The sequence below is a fragment of the Chaetodon auriga genome, chromosome 4 (genome assembly GCF_051107435.1).
Source record: "Chaetodon auriga isolate fChaAug3 chromosome 4, fChaAug3.hap1, whole genome shotgun sequence".
Lineage (NCBI taxonomy): Eukaryota > Metazoa > Chordata > Actinopteri > Chaetodontiformes > Chaetodontidae > Chaetodon > Chaetodon auriga.
Window position 1 is genome coordinate 10,781,084 of NC_135077.1, and position 13,166 is coordinate 10,794,249.

At 42.3% G+C, this 13,166-nt stretch overlaps 1 protein-coding gene across 1 annotated transcript; it reads right to left on the reverse strand.

The window, feature by feature from the left end:
* Positions 1–388: 388 nt before the first annotated feature.
* lonrf1 (LON peptidase N-terminal domain and ring finger 1) lies at positions 389–12,530 on the reverse strand. Its single transcript, XM_076727820.1, has 12 exons — positions 11,789–12,530; positions 8,870–8,988; positions 8,018–8,140; positions 5,995–6,192; positions 5,659–5,872; positions 5,249–5,354; positions 5,043–5,157; positions 4,807–4,928; positions 4,533–4,691; positions 4,158–4,320; positions 3,859–4,011; positions 389–1,928 (listed from the first exon to the last, which is right to left on the reverse strand). Exons 1-12 carry the CDS (start codon positions 12,393–12,395, stop codon positions 1,770–1,772), a joined length of 2,238 nt encoding a protein of 745 aa, XP_076583935.1. The 5' UTR covers positions 12,396–12,530; the 3' UTR covers positions 389–1,769.
* Positions 12,531–13,166: the final 636 nt, after the last annotated feature.

The window sequence follows — 13,166 nt, forward strand, 5'->3', positions numbered from 1 at the left end:
CTGTGACCTCTTCAAACACGTTTTGAGCCATAACTCAGTAATTCATACACTAATTTTGATAAAATATCAACCAAAAAATACACCTTTTATTAATTCCTTCAAAGTCTTTATTACGTATGAGTCTGGACAGACATGGATGTAAACTGCAACTTTCGTTGGCAGAGGTGTACAACTGAGAGGCAGTTTTTTTTTTTTTGGACTCTGACGCCACTTAATTAGTCATGAATATTCAACATTTTCAAAAAATACTTGGTTATCTGATTTGGAGCCAATGTTTGCAGGGCTTTTAAGTGAGGTCCTTGCTGTGAGGTAAAAGCTCCAGGACGCTGCTACAGATTGCTCAAAATCTGCTATTAAACTGGTGAATGAGTGGACACTTAGGCTTAAATTGAAAAAAGAAGTGCATTTATTCTGCAAATCGATAACTTAAAACATCTGAGCAAAAAGCAAGATCTGTCCAAAAAGCCTTTTTACAGATGGTTTACATATGACAGCCTTGAGTTTTCTTTTAAAAGAATTTTTTTTTACACATTATACACTAACTGAGAGGGAAAAAACACACACACACTTAAAACATACTTCATACAATTGCAAAAAGGAATGGTAACCAAGCCAACACATCGTGTTATTCAAATCACAATGCAAAATGGTTTAAGGCAAATGCAGTCCCACTGAAGCACTGCGGGTACCGTCCTCTCTCCTCCAAGCAAACAGAGAGTAGCTTTGAATGAACAATAATGCTAACCCATTGGCTGTAAACATGCCATTTGTGTCCTGTTTTTTCAGAATATTGCATGAACCCCTTTTCTCACACAAACACATGGTCAGAATGTACAAATTTTACAAATTCATTCTTATAAATTAATTCAGTTTTAAATTAATTCATTGGGTAGCTGAATCTTTTGGTTTAGAGGAGAGACAACTAATACAAGAACCACTTATTCATCACTCCAGCAGGATCTCCAAAGGACTGTGACAAACAAAGATGTTGGAAGATAGTGCATACGACTTAAGGTTAGCTGTGAGAAGAAGAAGCATCATCGTAGAATCAAGACAAGATTTCAGGCCATCTGACCTAGTGTTAAAAGAAATATGGCCAATCTCTGCGTGGTAACGTGGAAGAAACTCATAGTGGAAAATGATGGGAAGAAACACAGATGGTCTCATTCTTTCAACAGATTGGCCTTTGCCACAACTTAGAGGCAGCAATGGAAGCTGTGCAGGGTAAGATTGTGGGAGAAGTGAGGAAAAAGAAAATGTGAGGCTCAGAAGAGGTCGTTAATACTTAGGTCAGTGTTTGGTGCACTACCAGATTTTAGTTGCACTTGGTTTTGCACAAAGATCTCCTCAGCGGTTCCTCTAATGCACATCACTTTTTGGACTCTCAGCATTTAGGATTTTATTTGCCAGGCTCACCTCACCCTCCTGCATATCAACAGAAATCTCAGAAATGCTCATTCAGGGAAGTTCCAATGAAAATGAACTGCAATAGCTGCTGTGACACTTGTGTTATTCTTTTCATCATTTTTGACAGACTCACACAGATGTGTGTCATTGGAAGAATCCCTGAGGTGGTTTGGCCTCATCTCTGGTTTCAGTGATCCACAGTTCAAGGATGTTTCAGCTTTGCTCTGGTGTTGTGTAGGCTTAATACAAAATGAGCAGTCGAAGAATTCGGATGGGAAAAGAAACAAACGATGTTGATTCAAGGTTGTTTGAATAATATTTCAAAGTCCAAACAATGTTTGTGGTGAAGAGGAGGGGAAGCTCTAGTTGTTGGGGATGCTCTGCAGATATGTGAGGATGTGCTGGATCTTCACCAGGCGTTCTTTGAGGCTAGTCATGGAGAGGACAGAGAGCTGGTAGCGTGGGTCGATAGGCAGAACAGCCAGGAGCCACCAGCAGCACGCTGGACCATTCGGAGTAGCCTAGAAGAGAAACAGAATAGTATAAGACATTTGCTTTCACAACCAAAAATCATTCAAAAGACCCATAATATCATTCCTGTGATATTATTCGAAACACATCAAAGACATCTGAGAGTCACTTTACTGTCTGAAGTGTCTGAAAGGAGCGGCGCAAAATTAATTCTAAATATAGAAAATGTGAAAATATTTTGAAAAGTCTGCTTTTTCTCCAAACCCCCTGATCTTTTCTGTCATGTGTATGAAACATCACACAGCCAAGTCTGGATGAAAGAAAACAGGACCAAGGCCAACAATCAATACCTGCATCGCTCTCATTCACAGTTTTGTTTCGCTACATTCTTGTTCAGAAGATTCATCTAACAGACAAAAGCCCCACTGTCTTCCTCTCTGACCTCTTTTGATTTGTCAGAGCTGTAATGAAATCTGGTGGACAAAAACTAGACATATCGATTTAGCCAACATTTCTGCAGTTCTCACAGGCCTGCAGTTGCTTCAGAGTTTCAGCCTTCAGCTATGTGCGTTTTACTCAAGCATGTCCACTTACATTGTAATGAGTTAAAGTTGAAATCAGTTAAAACACAGATGAACTTTTATGCTAACCTGCCAGAGGAATGCACGTCCGCGTCATCGAGTTACAAAGCTGAGAAAAATCCCCGTTTCTTTGAGTTTAAGAGCCTAAGCCAGTTACAAAATGTGCTTAACACGCACAGAAGGATCTGATGTGAATGAGGTTACCATGTCTGGACTACATGTTCAAGTGTCTGCGCTACATTTTACCATTCGGGTTACATCAACCAAAGAATGACTGTCAGCAATTACATAAGAGCATCAAAAATCATGGTCAGTGCTTTGCTCTTACAGTGCGCGTGCACGTGGTTGAGTTGGGGATTCTCTTCATGACGCTCTACTGACGCAACAGGGCAGGTGGGATTAAGCATGAAGTACCCATAAAGCTCTTTAGCCTATATTGTCAATAGACCCCGCCCTGTGGCTGTCCTAAGAGCGGAGCTCTAATCCCCAGCAGCGCTGCAGGCTGCAAGCCGGAGCCAAAGCTGAGCACACACAACAACTGTGTTCCGGTATTAAGGCCTCTCAGGCAGGTGGATCCATGGTAATGCGGGTTTCCCCAAAAGGCAAGTGTGTCATGAGATGATCCAATTTTAGACCAACAATTTGCAGCTTTGCAAACCCTGCAGTAAGCAGGAGAAAATGAGTGCTTTTGTAGAGCTCAGCTGATTTAAGTTCTGGTGATTGTAATAATAATAATAATTATTATTATTATTAATATATTAATAATATTTAATCGCCTGGTGTCTTTGCTGTTTTTTTAAAAAGTTGAGACAACCACATGTACTGAGACAGCTGAACAAATGGCTTGTTGTTCTCACAGGCTCTACCCGTCTGCTGCCAACTCACTGCTGTGGAATGTATTTACAAATTGATCTGCTAGACAAACAATATAAAAATGACACAAGAACTAAATTACTAATACCACAAATACTATTTTTCATATCAGCTCCTACTCTGGGGAGCCCCAAGAGATGTTTGACTGAGTGCAAGGTATCATTTTCCAGTTCACTAATTCTAAATCATCTCAAGCTCTGCTCTCATTGTAGTCTGCCACATTGCTCACTGTATGCAGTATTACAAATAAGGCCAATGGCAGTCATTCATTTTAACATATCAGCAAACTGTACATTTTTGTGTGCGCTAAGAAATGAAAGGGAACCACCTAAGGTAAACTAAATGTCAAAGACAAGTGCAAATACTGCCTCTAGCTCTGACTCAGGCGTGCACACAGTTGCTATACAGCAATGTGTAGTTGCTGTGTAATTTAAGATCATAATCCTTAAAAGTCTGTTTTCCATATAGTTACATAAACTAATCTGGGCAGGAAGTGGCACATCACCACATTGTGCTGAGTGTTTACCTGGATATCAGCCTCTCGTTCTGGCATCGGTCCAAAGTGCTGCAGGATTTGGTTGTGGAAACGGATCTTCAGGTTCTGGAACCAGACGCGGGCCTGCTCATAAACAGCATCATGCAGCTCTTGTAGTCTCTCTAGCTCCTCTCTGTCCTCCACCTTATAGAAACAAACAAATGAATAAATACATTGCTTGGAAAGGAGTTGCCGATGAATGATAACTCATATAAAAATGGATTTTGGTGGAGTATGATTATAAAAACACAACATACTGACAAACGTCAGTCAGTCAGTGTGGTTCTTACTCTGGTATCCTCCAAGTGCTCAATGTCAGCAGTGCTGTAACCATCCTTCATTCCTCGGGACAGGACCCGGAAGCGTTTTCCTCCGATGGTGTCCACGACTGAACGTCCGTCAGGCAGGAAGTGGACACTCCTGATGGTCAGCATGCAGCCATAATCTACAAACCTGCAGGGATGGACAGAATGGTTTATTTTTATACATCTGAGTTTCATCCACAAAAGATTGCAAGCAGTAGTTTGCCTGCTTGACATGTATTTCAATTGATATCAGAGTGGATTTTACTGATATGTTAAAATAATATCCTAAAAGGACATTCTAGATGTGGTGTAATTCACACAAATTCACACGCTTGCATGTGTTGGTGCCCGCATGCTTACCCTTTCTGAGGATCGTTAATACACATCCCGAACTGCCGCGTGCCCGTGTCCATGCAACGGCGAATCATGAGGCGGTAACGCGGCTCAAAGACATGCAGGGGGCAAGGCACGGTGGGGTAAGCCATGGTACACACAAAGATAGGCACATTCTTCGTCAGGCTGCAGAGAGGGAAAGGAAAATTTTAGACTCCTTCAGCTTCTTTGAACTGTCTGCATACAGAAACATGTGATGATCAACATTTGAGCCAACCAGGCCAGAGACAGAAATACTTACTCAGAAAGCTCTCTGGTCTCCTCCAAATGAGTTTTAGTCCTCTCTGCATGCTCTTCACTGAAAAACTGTTTGATCAGGGTGTCCAGGACATTCGTCACCATGTACTTCCTACATGCTAGATACTGGAGAGAGCAGGATATGGGTTGAATGGTTTTTCATTTTCATTAGCACGATGCTAGCCAAACAAGACGATTAATATTCACGAGTTTCAGAACATGTCAAGAAAAGTGGCTCACCTCTTTCAGGCTCTCTTTACAGAGGGGACACTGGGGCGTATGGTCCAAGCAGCGTTCCACACAGCTTTTACAGAAGGTGTGGCCACACGGTGTAGTCACAGGCTCATAAAATAACCTGTATTGATCGGAGAGATGCCACATTTATTCTGAGTGTTTGCTCATTTAAAAGTGTACGATGTGAGTGGCCCACTAGTGTGTGGCCTTACCTTAGGCAGAGAGAGCATTCAAAGTCATTGAGGTCCAGTAGGTCCACAGGAACATTTCTGCAGGATTTTACTTTGGCAGCTTGTTGTTTAGAGCTCTTTGCCACACCTGAAGTCAACCAGATAGAAGAGAGCATCTCTGACATGAATATGGTGCTAAGTGGGTCATTGGAACATAAGATGTGTTTCTTAATAATCTGGATTAATACAAGGGTAGGATATACACAGCAGAAGACAGCAGCACATTATTCTGAAAAAAATCAGTATTTAAACATCCAATTAAGATTGAATTTTATGCATCATTACGACTATTATATGTTTTGAGTTCTTATATAAGATACTGGTCTGACAACAAAGCAAACAAGATTTAATTTGGAAATTTAAATGTAATATAGTGGGAACTGGCTGCTGACCTTGTTTTTTATACTTGCTACTTCCACTGTCAACAACACATGGTTCTGTGTCTGACACTGACAACTTCCTCTTCAACAGGCTCCCCTTCTCCTGGTCCCCCAGCTGAGGAGCAGAGCACACTCTCTTCAGCCCCTCCTCGCCACAGCTAGAGCCATGAATTCGTAGCGAATGGGCTCGACTCAGACCGGGCCGCTCCAGGCTTTCCCAGCGTTTCTGAATAATGACAGACGACAGCAGGGTAAGATGATGATAGTTCCTTCAACATATGTGGCAACAGAAGCACTGAATGAATCCGTTGACACACTAGCTGATATCATTATTCTGAGAGCTAGTACCTCCTGGTTGTCCAGATGGTGGTGTGCCGAGGAGGCGCGGACCTGGTGTTGGTGCTGTCTCTGGACCGGGCTCTGTGGTTGAGCTTGTGCGTCGGCCACGAGGGTTTTACTGAGTAAGTGAGGTGACGTGTTCTGTGTTGTTTCCCTCAGACCGACCTTGACGTTCTCATCAGCCGGGGAGAGCAGGTCACACAGGATCTGTAAAAACCACTTGGATTATCATTTGAAGTCAACATCAGCAAAGACAGTTAACTCAGTTATGACTAAGAAATCAGACCTCCACAGGGGCGGGATGAATATGGGGGCTGTCGATTGATGCATATTTGTCATATTTTACTTAGATAATTAAGAAGGTCGAGCCTGTTCTTGTTGATGGTGTCATATCAAAATCTAAAATAAGCACCAGATGTTGGCGTTCACTGAAGTATTACTCTGCATAGCATGAAGTTAACTTAGATTCAATGAAAAAAATCCTTATTTTGAATTTGCCAGTACAGTACATTTTTGTGGTGTGTGAGGGAAATATACTTTTTGTCCTCTCTGTATAAAGGAGTTATTGAGAAAAGATATAAACTACACAATACTGTAAAGTCAAAAAACTCAGCCATGATAATGTAAAAAAAGAGAAAGCAAACTTAGTCCAGAGAGTTGCCTTGTGCTACGTTCAGAATAGTTATCACCATGACCTCATTTTGAACTGTATATGACCCAGTAGCAGAGGCCATCAAACTTTCTTCACAGTTAAGTTCAAGCTTAGAGCCTGAACTTCAGCCTCTGCTCCACAGATCACTTGAAACATATGTACAGCTAGCACTGCCACAAGGATGGAGGCTGTCATTTTCAATTGCATTCATTTATATGGGTACTGGGAAGGCCTTTGAGACTCAAAGTGTGATTACATGTTACACAAACTCGATTTGACAATCTATCGATGCACGCTGTCGAGCTCCCACACAGTTGTGGACTGATGTCTGGCCTGAGCCATGTCTCTTTCACAATCAGAAAGATAGGGAATTCATTCTTGATGTCAACACGACCGACAACCTTCACCAGGTGCAATCAATTTCACATGCTTTCCATCAAGTGAAAACTAGAGATGAGTAATGTGATGATGTATGCTTCCTTACACAACGATGACTCAGGGACGATTACACAAAACTTCAGCAGCATGAGCAACTGAAAATAACAGTTTCATCACAGTATGGCAACAAAGTTTTATGTTATTCTGAAACTGTATGTAGTCCTGCATGCATGAGTTAACTGTGTGCCACTTATGTAACCGCAATGCTGTGTTCTGCCTGTGCAGTGGTACTAATGACATTACAGAGTCACAAGACTTGACCCACTAACAACTTATGCAATTCCATTACAGACTATGCCAATAGACAATGGACAATTGCAGAGAGAGCGGCAGTTTACGTTCTGATCTATTTCATTTTCAGAATATATGTTTCTAAGTTGCACCCTTTGTCTGAGAAACAATATGCAACAAGTTTACATCGGCTGACTTCAATCAATATGATTTCTCTCTCTGCACATTCATGACACGTGTCCTCTGCATAGAGGACAATGTAAATGCTATTAAAAACACTGCAACACAAGGCGGGCTGTCACCAGGGTACCCATAAAGCCAGAATCTCTTCCCTGTTTCCAGCCAAATTTTTATTAAGCCATAAAGCTTAAGTGGGATTTTTAGATCCATGCCATGAAAACAGGCAGGTTCCATTAAGTGAATGCAGTATAACAGCAGATACTATAAAAACAGAACAAATGGCTTTAAGCAATAAAGACCACCATGTTTTCAGCTCTCAAGTCAAGAAGTGAAGACACTTGTGTACCTAGATTCCTTGAAGTAATGGTCCAAGTTAGCTAGCTCCTCCAGCCCACTTGCATAAACACTGAGTGTCCTGAACTCAGCTCACTACCAGACTTCAGACTGAAAACAGAGTCTAATAGTTTGTCTTTTTCTCTTCCCACACTGGCAGCAGATGAATCACAACTCCTTTCTCCTAAATTCTCTCACCTTTTCCACTTGTCTTTTAGCACAGGGGAAGTCTTCGTCCACGGCCAGGCAGTGGAGGAAGACTTGGAGAGACTCGTCAACTTGCCCCATCTCATGCAGCACCATAGCTTTCCTGAACACAGCCTGAACGGGCAGAAAAGGAAGGACAGAAAGAGAGAATTCACACTTGTGCAACAGCATTTATGCATGTATGCATGCACCTTAAGAAACACTGGATTCAAAATCATGCCGAACTGTTTTAAGGCAGACAGAACACATATTAAACTTCTTACACACAAGCGAGAGATGCTGCTTTTTCTAAATGCAACAAGTGCTTGCACTTCTTTGCACCACAGACAAAAAATTTCTCTGTCAATTTATTAATGGCTTTGACCTTAACCATTGTATTCTCAGTTGTGGTCTAGAAAATGTTCTTCAGTCATGATAGTCTTTTGTAACTTATTTACCCAAAGAGAAGGCTATTTATACAATACTAAAAACAGCACGAGGTCACTAAAAAACATGCCTTGCAAACACACAGAGTCACCACAAAGAAAGTACTCTACGGCGATGATTCAGTAAGTTCAGCTGCCAAGACATGCATCCAAAACACTTTTACTCCATAACAAAGCCAATGAATGAGTAAACATGATTATGTTCATCTGGTGTCTTGTAATAATCCGATTACACAATAAATGAGGTGCTCCCTATCTGTGGTTTTGCCAGTCTTAAAATACACCTCTTCTTAGTAATGGCCGGCTGACCAATATACCAGATTGAACACATGCCAGACTCCAGCGAGAAGGAATTTTCAAGACAAACTTAAATTTCTGTAGCATGGGATGAAAAATGACTGCAGTATCAGTGACCTACTTCAGCAGAACAGCTTGATCCGGGACAAAATTCTGTGTCCTCCAAAGCCAAGCGGTACTGTTTGAGAGCCATGTAGGCCTCCGCTCGAGACAGTCGCACCACCGCTGTCGTCTCTGGATCTGCAGGAGAGATGAGGAAATGGAGAGGGGGGAGAACATTCTTTACTTGCAGGAGGGAAAGGTTTAGTATTTAAATTTAAGGATAATCAATTTTGGGTTATCTAAATGCCATGAAACGCGACATGAGTGACACCACACTTATCGTACGAACTATCAGTCGATGCTATGATGAGCAAACTTAAAGCATTTCCCACATGCATGGGTAGATAGTTTACGTCAACAGAGAGGTTTAAAATTATGCAAGTCGTAAGTTACATAAACACAGAACAAAGACAAATTTTATTTACAGAGTCACTGAATGCTCTGCTAACAATGCAAAAGGAAAATAAGTTTCATAAGCCTGAAATAGCTGCATGTGATCAGTGAACTTTATATTTCTGCTCCCGGTGGAAGGTCACATCAAAGGGGACACAAGAGCTACAAATCCAGGCATGAACTCAAAACACAAAGACAAAGTCAGCTCTGAACGCTTTCAGGAATGGCTGAATCATTTGGGATAATAATTAGTATAAACCCCGCCATGGCATTCATCTCATTACTCAACTAAGTCAATCTGTTGCGAGCAAATCTCGACCTTTTGAAGCTGTCTATCCTGCGGAAATTACCGGCAAACTGATTCTGTTAGTGGATTCTGTTAGTTCACCTGCATTCCATCACAAGTTCAATCAATTTAATTTTCACCGAGTTGCAATTTTTCAGCACAGACACACAATCAATCAGGCAATTCACTGCCTCTCATTGAGACACATGAGATTCGGCTCATTTTTCCGACGTTTGGCAGACAATGATGTGAACAGGACCATAGGTAGGATTGTCTTGACATCATACCACCTGGAAGTTTGAGTCCTTCCTTTCAGCGTGTCTGCAGGACTGAAGGCCAGTGCTGTCAAAAGCAGATGGTCTGTCGACATCATTACAACAGTGATATTGGTCTGCACTGTGACCAATGTCAAGTGAGAGTCTTGTTCTGACAAGATCCTGCCAGTTCCCCTCATTTAAACTTTTTGTCTCATGTATTACTGCCCTCTTTCCTCCGTTTCAGCTTATTTTTGCAATTTTCAATTTAACAGACATTCTACAGTGAAGAAGCAAACAGGAAACAAGAGGAGAGAGGGGGGGTATGACATGTAACAAAGATCGCCAGCCAGAACCAAACCATAGATGTCTCAATTATGTAGCATGCACTGTAACCAATTGGTTACCAGTGGGCTTCTGTTCACCCATTTTGTGGTCCACCTAAGTTACACAATGCAGGAACACTGCAGGTTGTGCAACCACAGTTACCAATCCCCATCCTTCAGCAAATGTGTGAATAGAAAAAAAAAATCATACAATGCAAATGTGGAGACCAGTAATTCCAGTTAGACTCTCGACTCTGTGGTGAGGCATTCCATTGGCGTAAGGATCAGTTAGGCTCGTCTAATGCTGCAGTTTAGGTTTAGGTTAATTCTGTCAAAAGATGTCTTGTAGATTAAGTTTGAATAACAGAGGTCAACAGGGACACAGCAAGGTTACATGTGTTACATCGCTTGACCCAAATACCACGGACGTCTCCATAAGCTTCCATTAACAGGTTAAAGTCCCAGAACAATTTTCCAGCCATACTGTCAGACCTCCAGACCGCAAGTCAGGGTGTGGGAGATCAGATGTGGATCTAAACTGCTGTACATAAGGACTCCTTATCACCACATCATGACAATAAATGAATTAAAGAAAATGTCATTTAAAGCTCATTACCTCTGAACTACAATAGCCCAAAGTAACCAAATAACAGGAAAGTCACCGTGGTTTTTCTAGTGCAAGGTTTGAGGTGATTTGGGATTTAGAGGTTTGGTATATCAAAAAGAATAAATAATTAAAAATAAAAGGACCATTTCTCATGCAAGCTAGTGCCATACCCACAATGCATCATATCATTTAAGTATGTACTTCTCTCATTCCACGTGAAGGCAGGCCGTCATAACAACACTTATCTCATTCCTTTATCCAGGAACTGCTCAGTGAACACGCAGACAGTTTCCAACTGGTTTCCAAGGTCATCTCCATAAGAACAGCTAGGTGTTTATTTCTTTGCTCAAGGGCTCATAAGACCAAGTACTTCTCATTTTATTAACTTTTGTAATTGCAACTTTTACAGCCATTACTGGGATTTGCACATGCAACCACAAACCTGTATGATCGCAGACTGCCAATCATCTGCCATCTCCCCACATTGCATAACGTTGGAATCTGTTACAAAAATCTGACCCACTGTCTGGACTGAGTGTGTAATCTGGACCACTAGCCTTGCCTTGCCTCCTAAACTGACCCATAATCAGCCCTTTTCTTTTCCCATTTCAAACAGTTAAGAAACAGTGGCTTGTAACAGCCATAACATTTACAAAATATAAATGCCTCCCTACCCCCCCCCCCCCCCCCCTTATAAGTTACAAAACCTACCAAAATATGTGTCATGACCTGCCTTATGCAACTTTGACCGACTGCGCATGCTCAGCTGGTGGAATTTCGTAAGCAGAACGCACATGGTTACACTTCAGCCAATGACAGGAGAGCGGAAGCAGCACAACACATGAGGGTTATAGTAACGGTTTGGAAAGTGTTGGTTAGTGGAATTCACGCTACTAAGCTTCTGACCCACTGACAAAGAAAGACTAGCATAGTGTCATATTGAAGCTTACACCTTTGTTAATTAAATAACGTCTCAATAACACGATGTTCCCATCATCCCCGCTAAGCATGCGCACTACCATGCACCACCCTCGTTCATACATGGATGTAAGGTTATCTCCACAACACTTACCACGCTGAATAACATCGGTGGCTAACGACACGGCCTCCTTGTAGCGTTTCCTTCTGCACAGCTCGTCCACTTCACACAGTGTTTTAGAGCTTTTCAGCTCGTCCGGGAACCATTTCTCTAAGAGTCCGCACAGAATCACGTTCGCTTTCTGCTCACCCGTGACGGTTTCACTGCACAGCCTGCATTTGGAGAGCAGCCGTCTGTGTAAACACCTTTTGCAATACGAATGTCCACATGCTATGGTAACAGGTTCACCTAAGAAGCCATGACAGCTGGGACAATCAAACATATCCTCCCAAGGACTGTCCCCTGCGTCCCGACTCTCACCCGAGAGTGCGTCTGGCCCATCCGCTTTCTTCTTAAAGTTACGGAGGATACAGTCCACGAAAGTGCTTAGTTGTTCGGGTCTCACGGGGCCATACCGCATAGCCACCGAAAACCAGTCAATGGCTTCTTTGAGGCAGTTTTCCGATGCTAGAGCGTTAGCTTTCTGTAGTATAAGTTGATGGTGGTCCTCCTCCTCTTCTCCTGAGGCGTCCGAGTCGGCGCCGATGAAGAAGGCGCTTCTCTCCTCCGTCGCGTCCTCCACTTGCTCTTGGAGCGACATGGCAGCGTCAAAACAAAGGAAAAGAAAATGTTATATAGGTTTTCTCCTGTTGGCGTGCCTATGCATTTCTATGGCCGCCGCGGTCCTGAACAGTGGAGCCAACCGACTTTCTCACAGACACCCCGTTTGTTACATAAAAAAACAGCGTCACGTGATCAGCGAACTCGTGCCGTGATTGGTCAGGACGTCTGGGTTACAAAACGTGCGCTCGAAAGTTTCATAACTGCGGAAGAGACGTAGTGAAGTTGAGTGACTGTGCCAGATCACAGGGTTCTCGTCTGAACCCGACTCTGCTCCGTCCAAGCTCCCCCAGCCTGCAGCTGTGACATGAAACAGCAAAATCTAACAAAGACACAAGATGGGACTCCTTCTTCTTCTAGTTGTCAGGATGTTGCACTTTGTGAAAGCGGTCAGAAAACTTACTCAGAGATCCCCTTCATAACTGGTTGTGTAATAAGATTTTGTAACACCGTCTAGTTTCAGTTTTATGTAATTTACTTTATCCTGCCTAGATGGGTCTAACCTATTTTATTACCACTTTCTATCACATGTCTGACACTAACCTTCACATTTGTCTTTGCTGCCCTGATAATATGTGTGCACCTCCTGTTTCTGTTAGCACATTGTGCACAAAATCAGTGTAATGACTGGACAACTTATTGACCTAGAGTGACTAGCGTGTCCACATTTGTGACTTTTGATAATCATTACCAAATGTTTTGCATAAATAATGGCTATTTGCCAAATAAAAAAGCCATGCATGCAACTGTA

Bases quoted from the DNA above. Each gene is read 5' to 3' on its own strand.
- lonrf1 (XM_076727820.1), bottom strand. From the start codon at position 12,395: ATGTCGCTCCAAGAGCAAGTGGAGGACGCGACGGAGGAGAGAAGCGCC. The intron at 5,873-5,994 runs GTACTAGCTCTC...GTCATTATTCAG, and splicing joins ACCATCTGGACAACCAGGAG to AAACGCTGGGAAAGCCTGGA. The intron at 5,355-5,658 runs GTCAGCAGCCAG...GGTTGACTTCAG, and splicing joins TAGCAAGTATAAAAAACAAG to GTGTGGCAAAGAGCTCTAAA.